This window comes from Lates calcarifer, unplaced genomic scaffold, assembly GCF_001640805.2.
Source record: "Lates calcarifer isolate ASB-BC8 unplaced genomic scaffold, TLL_Latcal_v3 _unitig_1630_quiver_1542, whole genome shotgun sequence".
Taxonomy (NCBI): Eukaryota; Metazoa; Chordata; class Actinopteri; family Centropomidae; genus Lates; species Lates calcarifer.
Window position 1 is genome coordinate 2,804 of NW_026115659.1, and position 21,850 is coordinate 24,653.

The following is a 21,850-nucleotide window of genomic DNA, read 5'->3' on the forward strand; positions in this document are numbered from 1 at the left end:
AATCTGTGGGAAATTAAAATAGGTATTTTTTTAGTCATTTATTTTAGCATCAAAACTGACACTTGATTAATCGGTCATATTAACTGAAAATGAAAATAATCATTCATATCCATATAAGTCACAGGGGCACTCAGCCACATTGCTGGACACTCGTCAGCAACCATATTTGGATATTTGGACTGTGCCATTAGTTTCACTCTATTTTGAACATCGCTTTATTACAGAAAGACTGTTCTTCATTTTAGGAAACTTATCATCATCTGATTTATAACCTGTGTTTCTGCAATGTTCTCTTTGGGTTTTGGAAACTGTGATGGGTATCTTTCACTGTTTTCAAATGTTGTACACACCAAACCATGCAAATATTTGATAGTAGCAGCCCTAATAATAATAATGATAATAACTCACTGATCACTACCTTGTTAAGCAATACAAAATGGATGAATATAGATGAGTGAATGGAAGGATGACACCATTCAAAAGTAACTAATTAACTTCTGGTCCAAATATGATTTTTAAATAACGTCAGGTATCTAGAACAATACCACTAGAGATTTTCCAAACAGCTCTTACTAAAATCAGTCACAGAAACCATTTATAGCGAATATAAACTGCCTATAGCTGGCAAGAAACAACATTTACAACGGCTGTGGATGGAATTTAAGACTTTTTAATTACTTCTAAGGCATTTTTTGGAGAAAAATGAATTCAATGCTACTTTTCAAGATCCGCGGACATGTGTAATTACTCTTGTTTTTGGCTTCTTCGTTGGTGAATATAGTTAAAGTACTAATACTGCTACCCCTGGGAAATACATTTAAAAATGGAGTCAGACTTGAGTTCAGGTAAGCAGCCTGGCAACTGCCAACTTCCCTGTTCCGTCTGTGCGGATAGCCTACGGGCTAACCCACAAACTAACTTCACTTTGACGGTTTCGTTGAACTGCTCGGTTTGGGAGCGTTTCCTCACCTCGTTTGTTTTTCGTGCCGTTCTTCTTCGCCGTTATGAGCTCCTGGTCGATTTTCTTCTCTAGAAATTCCTGTTTTTTGGCCAACATTTCCTCGGTCTCTCTGAGTCGCTGGATAGCCTCCTGGGGTGTCGGCGCTTTCCCACCCTTACCACCGCTGCCGAATAACTTACCAAATAGCGACATTTTGGTATTAAATGTAAACAATAGCGGTCGTATTAACCGTACAGTAACCGTCGACACCGAACAGGTAATCGCTAAATTGCTCTGTTGTCCTTTTGCTCAACTATCGTCGCCGAGCCGAAGATCCTCCGCTGCTACTGCTGCTGTTGTTGTTTTTCTCTCTTCTTCCGCTTTTCCAGACAGGCCTCGTGATGTCATTACGTCAGCGCCAGTAACGTGAGTCATGTGTGAGTCTTCAAGGGGATTTCACAAATTACCAAACGGTTTTTATCTTATTAAATTATGGTTATTATTAGCAATCGTCTACGTACATTACTGAAATATATTCTTTAAAAACATTATACTGCAACCAATGATTATTAGTCTTCTTGTCTGTAAAATTTGTGTTTAAATTTCCCATCACCCAAACAAACAGTCCAAAACCCAAAGGTATTCGGTCTCCTAACAGATATGAAAGAGAAAAGCTAAATCCTTAATATTTTTAAACCAGAAATATATATATATATTATATATAAAGGAGCTATATGTAAGTTTTAGCTATTGCTACCTATCCAATGTTAGCACTAACAGCCGTTAACAGTGACTACAGTCTAAAAGAAATGTTTCAAGTTCAATATCAAACATTTCTTTTCCACTACTGAAGTCAGCATGCTAACCAGCTAGCCCTAGCCCGCCTCATCACTTTCCGTTAGGGACTCACAGTAGCATCCAGACTGCCCTGGAGATGTAGCACTGCTCAGTGGGCTCTGCCAAGGAATTTGGTTTCTTGGCAGAGAAAACTTACAAATAGCCTCTTTAAAAACGACTATAACAATTATTCAATGTGAAGCTGAGCAATGAAAGCTAGGGGCACGAATTCCACTAACCGGCACATCTTACTTTTCAGTAACCTACATCACAACATGGTTTTGTATGCATAAACAAGAGGGGATCATGTCCAAATACCAGGCCTACAAGTCTATTATTAATATAATGCACAAGGTCAAACCTCCAGTAAAACTACCAGTGCATAATTTATGTCTGTTAACAAATGCTGGCACACAAGTCGTCTTCATGATTGTAAACTGACACTTATAATAAAAAAGGTTGTCGATCCCACATCTAAACAAGCCGACAATGAGTTTTTGTTTTTCTTTGTGTTACTTTGTTGATTAGGTGTACGAGCATGGGAGAGATCTTAAGGTGTTTGTTCCAGCAGCGTATTTTAATCCACATTCAATACTCAGTCAGTGATCAGTCAAGACGACAGGGGATGGCGGCTGCTACTCAGCTACAAGCCCTCAAGAGGCCAGCCCAGCTCCTTCAGGAAACTACGCCTCCCATGACGAACCATGCCGTACTTTTCCAGTTGAAGATGTGAGTGACCTGAACGCCAACCAATCAGGCCCTGGGTTGTCTGAGGAAGAGGAGGAGAGGGGCCAACCTGGAGGGATGCAACAAGGCCTTTGTGAAAGTTTACGAGATAGGATAGACAGATAGATCAATCAAACGATGGATAGATAGATATCATACATGGATGTATTTTTCTGTAGGGGTTGCAGGTTGTGGGTCCAGGTGATGGGGAGGCTCCACACTGACCGCTCCATTCAGCTTCACACTCTCCCTCCTGAACTGAAATACAAACAACAGAGGTTTGCTTGTGTGATGCCTACAGATGTGCGGTAATCTTATAAGATAACAACTTCTCTGTTGTTTATAATAATCTGGTGTCTTTCCCATCATGCCTTTCTGTTATGTGTGTGCTGTGGTACTTTTTCAACAGCAGAGGTCAGTGTGTGACTGTGATTTAACAGTTTTTCTCTTAATCATGGGTAACGTGGTAGAGAGTAACTAAGTACTATGCTTAAATACAATTCTGGCCTAATTTGTACTTTACTTGAATGTTTTCACTTTATGCTTCTATTCCACTACAAATCAGATGGAAATATTTTACTTTTTATTCAACTACATTGATTTGTCAGCTAAAGTTACTTTGTGTATGAAGACGTTTATGAGTATGATGCATTGTTACACAGTAAATTAAATCACTCTACTGTTACCAAATGAGTAGAATTAGATTAATTAGATTACAACATTAAAGTGTAGCTCACATATTATGGCATCAATAATAATAATAATAATCCAGTAGTATAATACTGTAACACAGACAGAGCCCATTCGAGCTACACAGTGAGTTCTTTTATACTTTCAGAACATTTTTCTGATAATATTTATGTACTTTTTCTTTTGAATGCATAACTTTTAAAGTATTTTACAGTTGTGTGTATGTGCGTATACCTCCTTGTAGACCTCAGTGAGGAAGCCCCACTTGTTGGGCCAGACTTCAGCCGAATCCTTCTCAACTTTTACATGTGCTTTCCTACACACACACACACACACACACACACACACACACACACACACGTTTCAGTGTTTTATCATAGGTCTCGGCTTCATAGAGCACTGAAAGAGAAATGAAGCAGGTGTTGCTATTACTTGCAGCACTGTTTGTTTTTCTAGACTGATTCCACACAGACTCTAAACCTCATTTAAAGCCACAGACTGCTGAGGGTCCGGGTTCAGCGGGACTCAGGGGAGCTATACTTGCTGGATGCTAACAGAATAATAAATGGTTTATCTTTGCTAAAACATAGCAGTCTTCAAATTTCTGGAGGATAAGGACAGAAAAACCACAGTATCAACAAGAGCTGAAAAACATGTATGAACCAGGCTGCTACACCTGTGGCTGCACAGTGCTGTAACCATGACAACAAACATTTGTAGTTTGTCATTAGAGTGAGAGCATTTCAGATCATTTTCATATTATAACACAGCATTTTTTGTCTTGTAAAGACATTATTCTGTTTTTAGAAGTACTTTTCTTGTTGTAGAATTTTAATCTCATTAAAGTGAATGTATCTCATTAAAACAATGGACATAACAAATCACATTAAAACATAAAAAACTTTTCTTGTTATAACATGATATGTTAGGATGCAACATTTTATTTATTATATAACACATTGCATACCTAAGGGAAAATACAATGTGTTTTACAAGAAGATTAAAAAGAAAAGATAAGGAACAAGAGAGGAGGAAGAAAAAAAAAAAATAATGGTAATGGTGATAACATTACCAACATTAACAACATTAACAGTCATCCACAACAAGCACACAGAAAAACTCATGTGTATTATTCAGTCACAAAGGATGTACTGTTCATCTTATGTTTTAAAACAAAAAAGATCTGAACTTATTCTGAATTTTGTCAAGTAATTTTAACATTTAGTTGACGTGATAATAATCAATACTTCATTATTGTCAAGTAATTAAGATGTAAAGACATCTTAATGTTCAGCACTGTTCATACAGACTGACTGAAATAAACTCAAACACATCACTCTAAAAAGAAAGTTAGAAAGTTTACCAGATTTCATCCTGATGCACAAAGTTGATGGGTTCAGATGTTCGCTTTGAATCCGCCATCTGTCCTGACCGCTGTGTGTGTGTGTGTGTGTGTGTGTGTGTGTGTGTGTGTGTGTGTGTGTGTCAGTGTGTGTGGCTCCTCTCTCCCTGCCCGGCTAATGTTTCACCTGTGTGTAAGTCACACTGACAGACCTGTTTACTGTCGTCATGGGGACGGGGTTCCCTGACACACGCATATGTCTTCTCTGTCTGTCCCAAGTGTAACCATGGTGACGGGGAGATGGAACCACTGGAGGGTCACTGGGAGCTCAGACAAACTTTGTGTTTTTTTCAGTCATGCTAGTGGCAGTGCTAATTAACAAATGTTAGCATGCTTACATGCTAATATAAGGTGATGACCATAGTACACATTATAAAGAGGTCAACTGACACCAGAAAACCCAAAGCCGTTATAATGTCTCTGGAAAACCTCATGCACACGAGCTACGACCAAAGTAGCAACTACTCTTCCTAGCCAGCAGAGATTACAGCTAAAAAGCTGAAAAAATTACATCTTAATTAGCTCACTTAGCTCAAGCACCGCTGTGGCTCAGAACAGTCTCACAGTTGCTAACATGACTGTAGACTTTGAGTTTCATTTTTGTGTGAAATGCGCTGCCTAAATGATGTCTGGTTTGAAAATATCCAAATAATTCACTGATTTAAGAGGATCACTGGTCTTCCTCCTGTACTGCATCAGTCCTAAAGACAGAAATACTGCTCTGAATACCAGAGCACAAACTCTGGATTGCATCATGTTACAGAGACACAAGGTGGTGCTCTAATCAAAGGCACCTTGTTAATAAGCTCATTTCCACCAGCTGTCTGTACGACTGCTCTGATTTGTCTCCTAAGCCTGTTTCCATGTCTTCCTGAATAAATTTCATGGCTTCATTGCAGATTGCAGGAAAAATAAATCCTTGTCTGTTTGTACTGTGGAAAAGGTGACACAACAGACTAAACTGAAGTGTTAACATCTTCCTTTAAAGTCATTAAAATTCTATTATTTTATGTAATATTCTATGTATTTTAATATGTTCTTCTGTAATTTATGTGGCTTTATCAGTGTCAGTCGGCACATTGTTGAAATTAACCCCATATTTTAACATATATATAGATTTTTTTTATACCAGGAATGCAGAGATAATGTAAAGTGTTCTTAAACATGTCTATGTTATCTAGACTATCTAGATTTCATAACTCTCCAGGTTTTCCTGACCTGTCTACATTTCCAAATTGTCGCAAATGACCACAAATTGCAGCCTGTATGACGTTGTTACTCCTTTGATGAGGAACCCCCTCCCCACAGATGTTATCAGGTATGTGGCTTTACATCAGTGCACTTGGTACTTTAACCTCGTCTATTGCAGCTGCTGTTTGTTATAGGGTTTGAATCATGCGTCACACAGATCAGATCAAGGCTGATTGACACACTTTTGCTAAATGCTGAGATACAGCTAAGGCTCTGTTACACTAATGCAACTCTACTGGATTTCTTAGAATTATAATGTGATAACAAAATGAAGACCTTTAAGTTTGGACAAAAACAAGCAATCTGAAGAGGTCACCTGGCTCAGGGAATTAATCAAGTAATCAAGTAAATAATTAGCAGATTAATTTGTAATTAAAACAATTGTTAGTTGGGTTAGACATAGACCCACTGGTCAGATGTTGATAGTATTAATTATGACAGGACAGAACTTCATTTTCTACTGCAGTTCATATACTCAGCCTTCAGTACTGGTGTGTTTCACTGCTTCAAGGGATTTTATGAACTTACAGCTGCTGGTGTTTTCAGTTAACTGCCTGTCTGTACTTCATATACCGATGCTGTGGAATTATCTGGGAATTATCTGGGAATTCTCCCTTTACAGATACAACTGTTCAAACTCTTTCTTCCTCCGACCATAAACCTGTGATATAAGATTATCTTTAGATAAAGCATAGATTAGGTTCTGTATATACTCAGTTTATGACTTAAAGTACCTGGGTGAAAGGAATTCTTTCAACTCCCGTAGAAATTACATTCATATACAACTGAACTGTTTAATCAATTATATTGTGGTGGCAATTAACTCACTGCCTGGATCATGTTCATGTATACAATCAGTAATGTATTTTTGGAGGTGGGCAGGGAAGATGGCAGACATAAAAAGTGCATCCAGAGTCCCTTCTGTGGTAAGATTTAGGCAACAAAAGTGCTTTGGTTATCTATAGTTTGATATTTTGATGGAAAACAAATATGTTGTCTGTGAACATACTGATACAGATCAGTGCATTTGCAACTTGCCAAATACATAAATTAGCAACATTATATGACATTATAGAAGATGTAATATGGCCGCAATTATGTTTACTTCAAAATATAATGTGCAAAATGTTCACTGGAGTCACTATGTGGGATATGAATGTCTGCACCAAATTCAGTGGCAATCCTTCTAATACTTGTTGAGATAATTGTCTGGACTAAAAGTGGTGGACCAACCAGTTGAGCAGGAGACACTGCCATACAACCACACTGCTAATGTGGCTAAAATACCCATTAGTGACTTTTTGACAGTAGCACAGTTGATTATATGGCTAGCATACTTGCTTATGAGTATATGTTGTAACTGAAGTTATCATGACCATTGGTTGCACTTCTTGTTTTTAAATAAGCATGCTAGTTAGTTAGTTAGTTAGCTAACTTGGGCAGAAAATATATTGAGAGGAAAGAGATGACACAATATGTACAGAGCACAGTTTAAGAAATGTATCTGCCTGTATACTGTACACCTCACATTAGCCCATACAAAACATGCAGTCAAAACAAAAACAGTGTCCTGATAGCTGTCATCTCTGACTTAAAAGTTACTGTTGTTAAACAAGCTCAGGTTTCCCCAGAGAAAGACTAAAATATATTGCCTTTGCTCATAGAAAAATGCATTCAATTCACTGGCATTTTCTCCAGGCTCAGTCCCTTATTGTGGCTGAATATGTAGCATCAATTTTAATTATCAGCAGTTTTTGTAAAATACACGATAAGTGGAGTTAATGAATGTCTAAATATGTTCATGTGTCAAATTACTTCACCAGAGCCACAACAGGAAAGACTGGAGATATCATATCTCTTTGTGCCAATTTAACACAAAACCCTGGCTGATGTTTGACACTGTAATGCACTGGAAGCTTCCAATATATAAGCTCATGTTAAACATATACAGTGCAGACATAAGCAATATCAGAGGGTGTCATAATCACTTTGGGACATTTTGTTCTGCGATGTCTGCTCTCACAATAAGGTCACACTGCTGATGACATTCATTTGTTTTTCACAGTGGGAAGATAAAATGTAATTTACCACAACTCTTCACAAAATTTAAACAATGATTTTCTCATCATCATTTTCAGAAATATGGGAGCTAATGATTTTGAATTTGAAAGACTGTCACAGAATACAGAATATGAAATGTGAAGCTGTAACTTTGCAGTGCTGATTGGGGAAAATCAGGTGGAAAATCAAGTGGAAAATTACATGCCACCACTTTATTTAAAGTATTCTTGCTGAACTGGTCAGACGCTAACACATGCACACACAAACACACACACACACACACACACACACACACAAATACATGGTTCACAAAATAATATTATCAGTTGTTGCTGAGCAAGTTTTATTGATGAAAGTTGTTCAGTCAGCGCTGCCCTATCAGTGTTTTTGTCCCAGAAAGCTCGTAAATGGTCTCAGCTACTCTGAGATACACACATTCCTACCTCACCACCAGTGGACAGTCAGTGTGGACCACCATTTCTGGTCAGTATGAAAAAACTATTTAAAATGTTCCCTCATAACATACATGCAAAACCTCTTTTGTAATTTTCTTTAAAAAATTGTCAAGAGGGAACTTGCAGCTATATTGTTTCTAACACTTAACTATCTGGCTTTGACAAATATTCTGAAAATAATCATTTAGTGTTTTACAAGAGTCAGCAGCAGCAGGATTAGATTTGATATTCCAGGTATCAGAAGGGGGCTGGATTTGAACCAGACACTGCACAACTGGACACACAACCAGAGCTCATGCAGTCATGAGGCCTGCACAGGTTCTGCACAGTGTGAACACACCACCTCTGGCTATGCTGTAAATGACGTGTGTCCAATGACCTCTTCACAAGGAAAGCATCCCGCAGGTTTGTCAATGGAAAGCTTTCAACTGAGGCAGCAACAGCATAGAAGATTCTGTTTGCATTAGCAGTAACTTAACACAACTCTTACACAGCTGAGCATGACAACAACAAAGTGAGGCTCATATCTCAGAGGTAGAAACAGGACCAAGGATGCAAAAAGAAGAGAGCTAAATACAAGCAAAGTGATCTTATGGTTCAAGAAGATCACCCTAAAATGAAAAATGAAAGGGATTTTGTATGCCAGTGAAAGGAGTCTCTCATAATGACGAACCAACAGACAATATCACCTGAATCTGCAGCTCCTCCCTGAGCTTCAAGATGACTTTCAGCTCATTGTGTATTTGTCCCGCCTACAACTTCACTGTTCTGGTGCTCTCTCACTGCTCTCACAGCATCGTTTTCAGCCACAGCTGGCAGCTGTTTTTACCGAAAAATCTCTGAAAAACAAATGTGCACCACCTGCTCAGCACCAAACACAGTTAGTGACAAGCTGCTGAACAGACTGTAGCACAGGATGTAGCCACTAAAGAGCCAGATATTTCACACCAACACAGAGAGTGAAAAGAGAGTGAATATTGGACTTTTATTCACCAGGTCACCAGAAACAAAACTTCAAATTACAAGCAAAGTTGATGATATGTCAGTGTGTGTTCCTCCCCAAGTGGCCAAAAGATCAGTTACTGCAGGTACAAACTTTTTATGTAATGTGTTTTTGGTAAAACAACACTAACTGAGTTTTCTTTGCCTCTTTGGGCCTGCAAACAAACTGCAAACAAACCACTGACATATCATCACCTTATAAAGTTAGTGAGGTAAATGTGGTAGCAAATGGTGGCTTATTGGCTTATTCACACATCCACAGACATCTGTTACCATTAAGCACTACTGTTATTGGACAAATGCTGCCATCTTTAATGTCACTATAGCTACAACAGCTAGTCCCTCCACTAGATCAATTGCTGCTTTCACCAGTCATTACTATTACCACCGTTGTTGTTACCACTTCATCCAAAAACCTGGTCTGTCTTCAACACTTCAGCAAGTTTTTAATTCTGTGTGTCATTAAAGTTTGGCAGCCAGGTTAAAGATCTGTTGTCTGTTTTTATGGCAGCTGACAGGGTATTGCACAATTGAGAATATTGTTCATAAAGCACCTTAAGAGAGGTTGTTATGTAATTTAAAGTCCCATTATCATGCAGTTTTCTTTCCTGTCTGCTCCTTTTCTCATGCAGTATTAAGTCAGACCTCTGTGAAGTGACTGGCTGCTGCATTAATGCTGATGACGAGTCCAGACAAAGCACATTCACACTCTGCCTGCTCAACAGTTCAAACCATGACCAGAGAAAAAAAAATATTTCAAGAAATTAACACCAATACTGTCTTCAGAAATAATAAGAAAGAATGAAGTTTTTTTGTCATGCAGACAACCATGCTCAGCTAACATGGGCTCACAAAAGACCTCAAATTAAAAGCTAGATTCTTGTCAAAATTATTGAATCACTAACAAAATATGCACTGCATAATTATGATATTAGGTAAATCACAATAAATACTAATTTAGTGATCCACCCTGGCTTCTTTCTCAAGCTTGAGACAATATTAACAAACTTGAACATATGAACATTAAACAGCTGTTCAAACTTGTCACTGTCTGTGCATCAAACTGCTTCTCTTTTTCTGCCATTTCATGGAAATCTACGTTCTGAAATATCATCACAATATGTACAAAACAAAAGAAAACAGGACACTCTAACCAGTTCTCCCAAATCACACAGCTCACACAATCTGTTCTCTTTCTCAGAATTTCATAATCTGCCAACTTCAGTAGACAGAGGGAAAGAAGAGAGCTAGATATGCAAGATTCAACATAATTTAGGGCCATAACTTTGTTTCTTAATTTTAGTTGTGAAGAGGATTTCAAAATTAAATAAAAGCTACTTTTAATGAAGTTTCCGTTACAACACAAATAATTCCTGCAGACATCAGCATATTAGTAGAAAGACTGAGTAAAGCACTTGAGCTCACAGAGAATTTGTCATTTAAATCACGTAAATCAACAGTCTGATCATCAAAACTCGTACTACTAAAACTGCCATCATTACTGCTCTGAACAGTACAACTACTACTGCTACTACAAGTAATCATACTTCTAATTTTACTTCAACTTAAAGTTAATTTCAAGTCAGCACTTCTTCCTTTAAAGGCTAAATGTGTCTGTCTTTGTTCACAGATTCCTTTCAACTGACACACACACACACACACACACACAGGCATTTCCCCAGTTGACCCTTGACCACACAAGGACGAGCCTCCATCTCTCAGCCAATAAAAAGGAGGTCAGCCAAGCCACTGCCCATGTCACAGTTCAGTCTGACGATGTCGAACCCTGAACTTACATCACTTAATAATGTGGGTCAAAGTTCAAGACCAGCTGCTGCAAGAGGAGAGGAGGTTGCCACACCAAGTGGATAGAGAAAGAAAGAATATTGCAGAATTGTTATTTCTAGCATCATTCAGGGCTCTGATTATCTGAGCTGCAAGACAATTAGCAACTGAGAAAAGACTATTTCAGAAAGTGTAAAGATAGACAAATGTGCTTTTCATTTAATCCTCAGAACATAAAATCAAAGTTCTGACTTTTTCCAGGTTGCATGAAAAGAAAAAAAAACAGCAGCAAAAGCAGGATTTTCTTATTGCATCATAAATCAAAATGAACTGATTTCAGACTGGTTCAACTGGCAAAACAAATTGTACATGTACGTAGACAGTATCATCCTAGCTTTTGTCTTGTATGATTGAGTGTGTCACAGAGAAATATAATGACGGTAGAGGTGCGGACAAAGCTGTCTACCTCTCTTTGGGATCTCAGCCAACTGTCAGCTATCAGTTATCTGCTGGGGGGCAGAGGGAACCAGCTACGTGAAGACAACGTTACGTCCCGCTGCTGATAAATGATTCACTTGCGGTGTAACACACTGTGTTTTTCAGATCTACATGGAACAACAGGTTCATGTAAATAACCCAGTGGACGAGCCTCCTCCCACACCTTCACACACTCCTCCTCCTCCCCCTCCCCCTCCTCCTCCCCTCCTCCCTCCTCTTGTGGGACATCCCAGGGTATAAAAAGAACAAACCCTCTCCAGCAGATACAAGAGAAACAACTCCTCAACTCCTCTGAAAACAGAGACTCCTCGTCTGATGAGGCCAAGCTAAAACCTCGTTGCTCCAAACAAACTACTCAAGGTAACCCGATGCTTCTTCTTTTCAGTGGGACTTGTGTGTAATGTGAGGAAGAATATTTGTTTTGTGGGGTAGGAGTCTGCACAGGGATGCTGTTGCATCATCCAGAGTCTGTCTGACCTGGAGGTTGCAAAATTTCCTCAAAATCTGATGTCATGTTTTTTATACTAAATAGTATAAATGAGATGGGATCTAGCACCTAAAAACGATGGAAAATGATGTTGACTAAATGACATATTTAAAATTTATTGTCTTTTTTTATCACCCTCTTCCCCCATTCCCCATACCCCTCATCTCCTTTGTTTTCTTTGTCACCCTCTTGCTAACTTTACTCCTCACCCCATTATTCTATTCTCCTCTCCACTCTCTTCCTTTCTTCTCTCATTTTTATGTCTCCCTCTTTCCACTCCTAGACTTTCTCTCTCCTCTTTTCGTTCTCCATCTATTCTCTCCAGTCTCATCCGCCATGCCTCCTCAGCTCCAGTCCCAGAACCAGAGCGGGCCCAAGATCCTGCAGGGCGACCTCAGTGCCCTCAGCCCGGCTGTCAGGGAGTTTGTGGAGGCCAACATAACCCTGTGCCTGCCTGACTCCCTACACATCTGCGACGGCTCAGATGAGGAGAACCGCGCTATCCTGACCCAGCTGGAGGAGCAGGGGATGATCAAGAAGCTCAGCAAATATGAAAACTGGTAGGTTGGCTGGGGTTCAGCTTCATTTTGTAGGTGGTTAGAACTGTAGTATTTTATCAGGGGACATTTTTTGGTGGAGGCAAGGGCCACAAAGGAAACAGCACGACCTGAGTGACATGAAAAAAATGCTTACTCATGACAGCCTCTGGTCAGTACCAGGTCTCATATGGATTTTTCACTATCAGCAGTCATAGCTGGGGCTGTTTTTGTAAGCAAGACAGCGGTAGCTCAAAGTAACTGGCAGATTGCACAGTCATGTTTTGGTTAAAGACAATGTGCATCAGTTCATCAGACGTCTGTGCGTCCGCTGTTTCAATCAACAACATACCAGGAAAAGGTCTACATTCTCACAAACCAGTAAGTCCAGGTTGTTCTGGCAGACCGCACCTGCTTTCCAGCAGCAATCACACAAACATGTTCTCAAAAAGCATTGCTTCAGGTGTAAAAATAACATGTCATAAACATTATATATATCATCTTTTTTGTGGTGTGAAATGACTACTTTGGCATAAACTTGTTGCCATAGAACACATTAAACTTCTTTCTCTGCTTTGAAAAAAAGAAGAAATTCTAAAATGTAAAAAAAAATTTTTTTAATTAATAACTAATGTCTTCTTGCTCTCTCCACTTTCCCCTGTCTACCTCGACCCTTCCATCCATCTCCTTCCTCCTTCCTCCCTCATCTTCCTCTTTCATTCCCTACCTCCATTCCCTCTTTCCTCCTCCTGCAGCTGGTTGGCCAGAACTGACCCAAGAGACGTGGCTCGTGTGGAGAGCAAGACTGTGATTGTGACCAGGGAGCAGAGGGACACAGTGCCCTCGCCGCTGGGAGGCGGAGTCAGCCAGCTGGGCCGCTGGATGTCCCCGGAAGAGTTCGACAAAGCCATGACTCAGCGGTTCCCCGGCTGCATGAAAGGTACCACAGAGAAAGATGTTTGATTCAGTTTAACCTTAAATTCTCATTAGACAGGATGAGCAAACTATTTACTCATACTGATGATTGCCAAAGTAATTTTCAAGCAAAAGACCAGTAATGGTGCCAAAGTAAGTGAAAATTCAGAGGTAAAAAATGAAGCCTGATCACTTACAACATGTATCATAATGTTGAGAAAGGCAAGTAACAAAAAAATTCAGACAAATTGGTCATGGGTTCTTCCTGAAACCTAAAACACTAGAAGAACTAGATGGTGGCTTCACATGATGGAAGACCAGCACAGTCAGTCAGAAATGAACAGAAGGTGAAAGCAAAGTGCAACATATTCATGGGAACTTCTGCAACAGTGTTGGGAAGAACTCTCTGAGCAACATTTGATTTCCATCCCGGGTGTGTTCGGCTTCTAGATGAATCAAATAATCAGATTACATTTAGTTCAACAAAAAGATTCAATTGAAAATCTCAAGTTGTTAATTTGTTTTATGCTTTAATTTCAGAAAAACTGAGACACTGAAAACTTTCAACCCGTCATGTGGCATTAGACTATAATATAAATCTTTTTGGGCAGATATATAGCATCATTTAGCACTGTTGCTTTTACTGCTGACGTACAGTATGTGCACAGCATGGATTTCACATCAAAAGAGCACCAGCTATTAGATTAGAGCCAGCTAATACACATTTCAAATTCTGTCAATTTTGCATGGAAAACATAAGTCACAGTTCAATTTGATACATGGAAACCATAAGAATTCAGTGGTAGAAAGAGTAAGTTCTTACATAACTGATATTTTACTTATGTAACACAGACGTAAATGTGACAGTTTGAAGTTTATCTGAAGTAAAAGCAAAACCAGACAGCTCCTTAATTATATACTGTACTTTCCTGAGAGAAGAAAAGTCATTTAATATCATCTTTACTACTTAAAAAAGCAAACAGCTGAGTCCACAGTTTAAGTAACATTTAAACACAAGAACTTCAGTGAAATCATACTTAATGTGTCTGACTCTCTGTCCTCAGGTCGTACCATGTATGTGATTCCCTTCAGCATGGGTCCAGTGGGTTCACCCCTGTCTAAGATTGGAGTGGAGCTGACCGACTCTCCCTACGTGGTGGCCAGTATGAGGGTGATGACCCGGATGGGGAAGGCTGTGCTGTCTGCTCTGGGAAACGACGAGTTTGTCCGCTGTTTGCACTCTGTCGGCTGTCCTCTGCCACTCAAAAGTATGTTTATATTCACTCAGCAGTAGAAGTACCACTGAAAAGTACTTGTACTATTACTGCTGTTACTGCTGATGCCTTGCTTAATCCTTTAGTACTGTTAATGCTACCACTGCTGCCACTACTTTTAGTATTAGATGACTAGCAGTAACTGCTACACATACTACTGCAACTACTGATTATGTTGCTGTCATTATTACTTCAAACACATTAACTGCTAGTAGTACTGCTAAAACAGTAAAACAGTAATTTTTTCCTCTGCCCCCCAAATGCAAATGTCCATTACTTCAAATTAAGCATTTCACTGATTCCTCCTTCAGAGCCCCTGGTGAATAACTGGCCCTGTAACCCCGAGCAGACGTTAATTGCCCACATCCCAAACCGCAGGCAGATTGTCTCATTTGGCAGTGGCTACGGAGGAAACTCCCTGCTGGGAAAGAAGTGTTTTGCCCTGCGCATTGCCTCACGTATCGCCAAGGAGGAGGGCTGGCTGGCCGAGCACATGCTGGTAAGGAAAGAGAGAGAAACAACATGTATATAAGTTAATAATTTGTGTATGAGCACCTCCCACAACAACCTATCCTGATCTTACCAAACCAAATATTTCTTATGTTCAGATCCTGGGCGTCACCAACCCTGCGGGGGAGAAGAAGTACATGGCAGCAGCCTTCCCCAGCGCCTGTGGGAAAACAAACCTGGCCATGCTCTGTCCCACGCTGCCAGGCTGGAAGGTCGAGTGTGTGGGAGACGACATCGCTTGGATGAAGTTTGATGACCAAGGTGAGACTTACTATCAATTTCATCAACTTACCATCAAGGATATTAAAACTACAAAAATATTAGCAATATACAAACTGATAGGACACTTCTGACTCTCTCCACCATGTTCCCTTGCTTTAGGCAACCTGCGTGCCATCAACCCAGAGAACGGCTTTTTCGGAGTTGCACCCGGCACCTCAGCCAAAACCAACCCCAACGCCATGGCAACCATTGTCAAAAATACCATCTTCACCAATGTTGCAGAGACCAGCGACGGCGGTGTGTATTGGGAGGGAATGGATCAGTCACTGCCTGAGGATATCACCATCACATCCTGGAAGAACAAGCCCTGGAGTTCAGAAGATGGTAAGAGGGTTTTGTTTAATTACTTAAGAGCCAAAAAAGGAAAAGGGGAGCAAATTGTGCAGCTAAGAAAAGGAAACTGTACAGAAACATCACAAACTGAAATCTCACCTTCTTGTCTATCTCTTTCCCCAGGCGAACCATGTGCCCATCCCAACTCTCGTTTTTGCACACCAGCCGGTCAGTGCCCTATCATCGACCCACTGTGGGAATCCCCAGAGGGAGTCCCCATCGAGGCCATCATTTTTGGAGGGCGCAGACCAGAAGGTGAGAAGGAACCAGGTGGAAAACCTGGAAACTAGAACAAGTTGCAGTGAAGTCAAATAAAAGAGAGAAAAGGAGAAAGAAAGGAATGAATTATCTAACTTAACTAACTTTGCTTCCTCTCAGGTGTCCCTCTGGTGTATGAGGCTTTCAGTTGGCAGCATGGAGTGTTTGTTGGCGCAGCCATGAGATCAGAGGCCACCGCTGCAGCTGAGCACAGAGGTCAGTATCTTTCAGTTGACCACATACTTTTTATATTAGCCTTACCACCACTGAAAGGATTTTTCTCAGCCTGAGGATCAAGGCTTTCACTTCATAATTCATAAAGTAGCATGTGATCTTTGAACTTAAGTCAGAAAAACATGAAGTTCTGCTTGCTTGGACATGGATTAGAATTGTTTTAGGGTTTTAGTCAAGCAGTCACAACTTAATCCACATCTGAGAAACCAGATTACAAACCTACTAACACTGGATTTGTGACATTTTCAACGGGTAATATTTGAGAATTGTAGAAGCTAACTAAAAACAATCTCATCCATCCTCTCCCTCCTCTTTTCTCCAGGCAAGGTAATCATGCATGACCCATTCGCCATGCGCCCCTTCTTTGGCTACAACTTCGGACAGTATCTCTCTCATTGGCTGAGCATGGCTGACCGCCCCGGCGCCAAGCTGCCCAAGATCTTCCACGTCAACTGGTTCCGCAAGAGCCCCACCGCTGGCTTCCTCTGGCCCGGTTTTGGCGACAATATCCGCGTCCTGGACTGGATGTTCAGGCGGGTGAACGGCGAGGCCGGAGCCATGCCCTCTGCCATCGGCTACCTGCCTTGCCGCGACTCTTTGAACCTGCAGGGTCTGCAGGGCCACGTGGACCTGGATGAGCTGTTCTCCCTGGATCAGGAGTTCTGGCAAAGGGAGGTGGAGGATGTGAGGAAGTACTTCACCACGCAGGTGAACGATGACCTGCCCAACGAGGTGGCCCGGCAGCTTGAGCTCCTGCAGCAGAGAGTGAAGCAGATGTAAGAAGGAAAGAACAGAGGGAGAGAAGCAGGTGTTAGCATTTCCAGCCATGTTGGTAATCCTAGAACAGCTTGTCTGTAATTCTAGAACAGAATTATAGTCGTTCTAGAACAACACATCAGAAATTCTAGAACAGAAATTTACTAATTCTGAAACAGCATGCTGTTAATTCTAGAACAGATTGTGAGTAATTCTAGAATATCTTTAGTCGCTGTTTTACTGCGGGACTCTTTTTATAAGGGACTCTAATTTTTAAGGATTTTTTCTTAGAGGGGGAGCCTCACAAATTAATTCAAAGAGGAGCATATTTTTCTTTGATTAATTTTTTTTACTGCTATAGACCCTACTTTTTAAATTTCTACTTCGTTTAAATGTTAGCTAGAATCCCTCCCCTTTCAGAGATTATTGCTCTGAAAATGCTTCTGTTAAAATTCTGCTGGGAATGTTGAAGTGAATCATATGTGCTCATCAGAAAAATGCCAGCCAGATGGCACCAAGACTGCTTATCTGAATAGGATTTTTTTCCTTTCCATTCATTCACATGTTGTTCAAATGTATTGTCTTAATGTACAACTTAAGTTTGGTATTTAATAATAACTTATTATGAATGCACATCAAACTGTCCTTGCCATATGGATTTGTATGGCACAGGAAGAGTAAATGAACCCATGTTTGATCTCTCAAACATGGGGAAAATATATGTTTTCTGTTCCTGTCATATTTTGTGCCTTAATTTATTTTTATACTGTGTTTCCATCTCTTGTTCCTGTTTTGTTGTAATCTTGAGCTCCCACAGAGGGGAGACAACAATAAAAGATATTTCAACTAATCAGTGATTCAGTTTCATTTTTCAAGGGGTCCTTGTTGTGGTTATTTTATTAAAGAAGCATGACGCTAGGGCACTAGACTTTAATTTTCCAGCAGTGCAAATGATACCAAACATCCTGTTCAGCTATCAGCTGCTTAAGTAAAAATAATTGCAGACAAACAGTGATCAAATCTGCTCAGGATAAGAGATAAGGCTGACTGAAGGACAATCAGTTCTCTGTGTGGAGAAAAGCGAGGGAGAACGTCACAGTGTTTGGATGGACAACAAATGTTTGCGTCTCTTAAAATGACCATGCAGGCAGTTACATAAGCAATAAAAACATTTCTCTGATGGGCGTATGAAGCAGCACCAGACTCAATTTTTGCCTTGCTATTGGTGTAGAATAGACAGAACAGAGTCATCTTTTCAAACCAAAAGTAAATAATAATTTTAAAAGTCATTTTGTTTTCTGATGTGTAGGTAAGTTTGCATCTAATAAGAAACTTTAAGTGGAATGAATGGAGAACCTTCTTTGAGCATGTTATCCAGCTCTCCTAACATCCTGTGCTCTGAAAAGTTCAGAAAATAAACAAATAAAAGTAGCTTACAAATTTGTGTCATGTGACTGGCGTGTGACCACCACACATTCTCAAATTACTTCATTTAACATTCAGTCTTTTTGGTTCCTCTGGTTCAGAGTAAGGACTTGAGCTGTACAATATGCTGTAAACAGTAGGCTACTAAAACTCTTATTGTCCATCGTGTTCAATATAAGTTCACACACACAGAAACACCACACATTATATTAGTATTAGTAATATATTATATTAGTCTACATTTACCACAAACCCTCTGTGGTTGAACCCCTAAGACCATCATTGGCTGGACTGCGGCTGTGTGAGGCCACATGTTTTCGTCCTGTGGTTCACTGCAGCTGTTGTGTAAGACATGAAGATAATGACGGATACTGAAGTTAATCATCACTAACTTGTTTTTGACACTATCTGTGATCCGAGTCCTGTGTGTTCATATACTATGTGCCATGTTAATGTTGTAATGTTGTTTTTCTCTGAAGACTTCTAAGAACACAACAGACAAACCACAAACCGCACATTAGAACTCACTTTGACCTGTAAAGATTCATAATCAGCACAACAGATTGTGCAGGAATCTGAAATTGAGTTGTACTTTCACAAAACACATTAGAATAGTCTGCCAGCAGAATAATAATATCTCCATTTCTACCTGTTTCTAGAAACAAGAATCTATATTTTACAACAAGAAAGAATAGGGCAATGGAAACATATTCAAATTTTCTCTCTGCACTGGCAGACTATTTTTCTAAACTTATTTTAAGAAGACAAAACTGCAAGGGTTAGGGTTAATATGCATGGCCACGCTCTGTGTACTCTAAACTCACTGTTGCACTCTACTAATACAATACATGCTGTAATTTGTTTGTGCTGAGGTAAACTGTCTTCTATACAAGTCCCAGCAGTGATAAGTAAATTATGGGAAGTGGAGTCCTCGGGATTCAATCGCAGACACAGTGATATGCAGTTGTGTTGACCTTGTACAATATGTGTTAATCTCTCAATATGTGACTTCAACAGTACTAGGAAAGACCATCATGTATTACTACTCTTGCCAATAACAGGGTTGTTTGTCTAATTGTACTGTTCTGAATTCTTCTTCATGGAGACAATGATTTACTGCTCGTGTTCTCCCAGCCACGCAGCATCTGAATGTTCATGTTTTTTAGCTGCCCTCTTATCTGAGGAAATAATTACCTCACAAGCATGCAGGGCCATAATTTTACTGCCTGTTTTCCTGCACATTTCTTAGCTAATGTTTTAAACTGTGCAGTTTATTTGTTCATCCATAAAGACCTTTCAACATTGCACCTTATCCAGTGCTTTCCTCTTTTTATTTTTCAAGGTTTTTAATGATTTTTAGAAGCTGGAGGAGACTGAACCTGAGCTAAAAGACGAGTGAATTTTACACTTTTTCTTTCATCAAATGAACACAAAGCAGGCCTCCAGGAACAGTACTGGGCTGTGGGGCAATGTTTGCATTGTGGTAAAGTTCAGTATTGCAGGTCACAATGATGTGCACTGGCCCAAAAAAAAGGTTTTTCCTCGTGTGTTATCCCAGTTTGAGCCAACTGAGGTCTAATAAAAATGAAAAAGTCTTGAGCTGTATCAGTAAATTCTAACTGCTGTGGTTTAATTTGCACAACTCATGTGCAGGCAGTCAGCAGTCGTGTATTTTCAAAGGGCCCAAAATCGCAGAAACTGGAGGAATGAACTAAGTTTTCAGCACATGCATCTAATGGGCAACTTTAACTGAACCTTTGTTTTGAGCATGTTATCCAGCTCTCCTGATATGGCCAAAAAATAAATAAAACAAAAGTAGCTTTCAAATTTTGTGCCATATGACATGCAAGTGACAATCTCTCTCTGTGCCAGCAACAGCCAAGGTCAGAGGTAATATGTTTTCAGGTTGTCCATCTTCCCCATTTACATGAACGCAATATCCCAGAATGCCTTGAGTGAATTTCTTCATATTCAGTACAACCATCCACTTGGACTCAAGGATTTATTCAAATTTGTTGTTCAAAGGTCAAAGGTTAAAGTCACTGTGAACTTACACATTTTGTTTTTGGCCATAACTCAAGAATTTACATGCTACATGCTAGTATGAGAAAATACACTTAATACCTTTTATTAAATTCCTTTAAAGTCTATAATCTACATATATTCTATGAGTCTGGACAGACATGAATGTAAGTTTTTTTTTTTTTAAATTAACATTAATTTCAAACCAGTTTCAAGCAAGTGACAATAAAGTTTGAAAAATCACTGAGTCTTCCCTCAAATGTCTTGGATTAAGTGATAAGAAAACACTCTGCTCAGCACAGTGACATGAAATTAAAACAGGAGTTTCTTCATCTGTACTGAGAGGTTATCTCACTCTGAGGAAGTTGTTTATCACTGTGATCATGAATGAACGGCAGCAGACGACTTCTTCTTGAGAAGAAAAACAAGTGCTGATATCTGTGACACTGCTGACTCTGGACTATTTATCAGCTGTATTGATAGAATACCACAGCTGTTATCAGTGTTTAAGTGTTAGTGAACTGTTCCAATGGCTGTCACTTAAATATTAAAGGCATATAATTAATAGCAAAGACTTGAGGTCAAAGGTTTATTGTATTTGTTTGAAGAAAATGTACTGGAATGTATTTTTTCCATCTTTCCATTTCTCTAATTTATTCTAATTCCTCACATTTCACCTTTTTCCTATTTTCTTTCATCCTCCGTTCTCACCCTATACTTCCTTTCTTCCTTCCCTACCTCCTTGCTTCCTTTTTTCCTGGTTAAAACCTTAGAATCAGCTCACCGTTCAGGTGATTGACTTACATCATTTAAACCAACCAAACCTGGCGACATGAACCAAACCTCTTCAACCCTGACCTGAGCTCTGAAGTCCCACAGGGCCTCTACTCCCTGTACACTCATGACTGTCCATCTGCACACGGATCTAAAAACACTATCAAGTTGCATGACCACAGCAACATGGTGACAGGCCTCATCAGCAACAATGAAACGATGGTTTACAGTGAAACAAGATGAGCCTGAAAGCTGAAGGATACAGACACTCACGTCTGTATCAGTGAAGCAGAGGTGAAGCAGATCTCCAGCTTCAGTGTCCTGGAGGCTCAACACCTCCACCCTGGTCAAGGAGGCACTACTGGCTCTACAACCTGACCCAGAGGATCCTGGTCAA

At 39.8% G+C, this 21,850-nt stretch overlaps 2 protein-coding genes across 2 annotated transcripts; one reads left to right on the forward strand and one right to left on the reverse strand.

Annotated features, from left to right (window-relative positions):
* Nucleotides 1-973: 973 nt before the first annotated feature.
* Nucleotides 974-4,756, reverse strand: LOC108889730 (uncharacterized protein C20orf85). The gene is made up of 4 exons (XM_018686356.2): nucleotides 4,557-4,756; nucleotides 3,428-3,509; nucleotides 2,663-2,761; nucleotides 974-2,573 (listed from the first exon to the last, which is right to left on the reverse strand). The coding sequence occupies exons 1-4, from the start codon at nucleotides 4,613-4,615 to the stop codon at nucleotides 2,421-2,423; spliced, it is 393 nt and encodes a 130-aa protein (XP_018541872.1). The 5' UTR covers nucleotides 4,616-4,756; the 3' UTR covers nucleotides 974-2,420.
* A 7,093-nt stretch (nucleotides 4,757-11,849) lies between these two features.
* Nucleotides 11,850-18,082, forward strand: LOC108889731 (phosphoenolpyruvate carboxykinase, cytosolic [GTP]). The gene is made up of 10 exons (XM_018686358.2): nucleotides 11,850-12,007; nucleotides 12,418-12,694; nucleotides 13,426-13,610; nucleotides 14,650-14,853; nucleotides 15,171-15,358; nucleotides 15,468-15,630; nucleotides 15,751-15,975; nucleotides 16,108-16,239; nucleotides 16,363-16,458; nucleotides 16,799-18,082. The coding sequence occupies exons 2-10, from the start codon at nucleotides 12,471-12,473 to the stop codon at nucleotides 17,254-17,256; spliced, it is 1,875 nt and encodes a 624-aa protein (XP_018541874.1). The 5' UTR covers nucleotides 11,850-12,007; nucleotides 12,418-12,470; the 3' UTR covers nucleotides 17,257-18,082.
* Nucleotides 18,083-21,850: the final 3,768 nt, after the last annotated feature.

Coding starts and splice junctions, on each gene's coding strand:
- LOC108889730 (XM_018686356.2), bottom strand. CDS start 4,615: ATGGCGGATTCAAAGCGAACATCTGAACCCATCAACTTTGTGCATCAG. Junction 3,510..4,556: donor GTGCATCAGGATGAAATCTG/GTAAACTTTCTA, acceptor GTGTGTGTGTAG/GAAAGCACATGTAAAAGTTG. Junction 2,762..3,427: donor TCACTGAGGTCTACAAGGAG/GTATACGCACAT, acceptor TTTGTATTTCAG/TTCAGGAGGGAGAGTGTGAA.
- LOC108889731 (XM_018686358.2), top strand. CDS start 12,471: ATGCCTCCTCAGCTCCAGTCCCAGAACCAGAGCGGGCCCAAGATCCTG. Junction 14,854..15,170: donor CTGTCCTCTGCCACTCAAAA/GTATGTTTATAT, acceptor TTCCTCCTTCAG/AGCCCCTGGTGAATAACTGG. Junction 15,359..15,467: donor GGCTGGCCGAGCACATGCTG/GTAAGGAAAGAG, acceptor TCTTATGTTCAG/ATCCTGGGCGTCACCAACCC.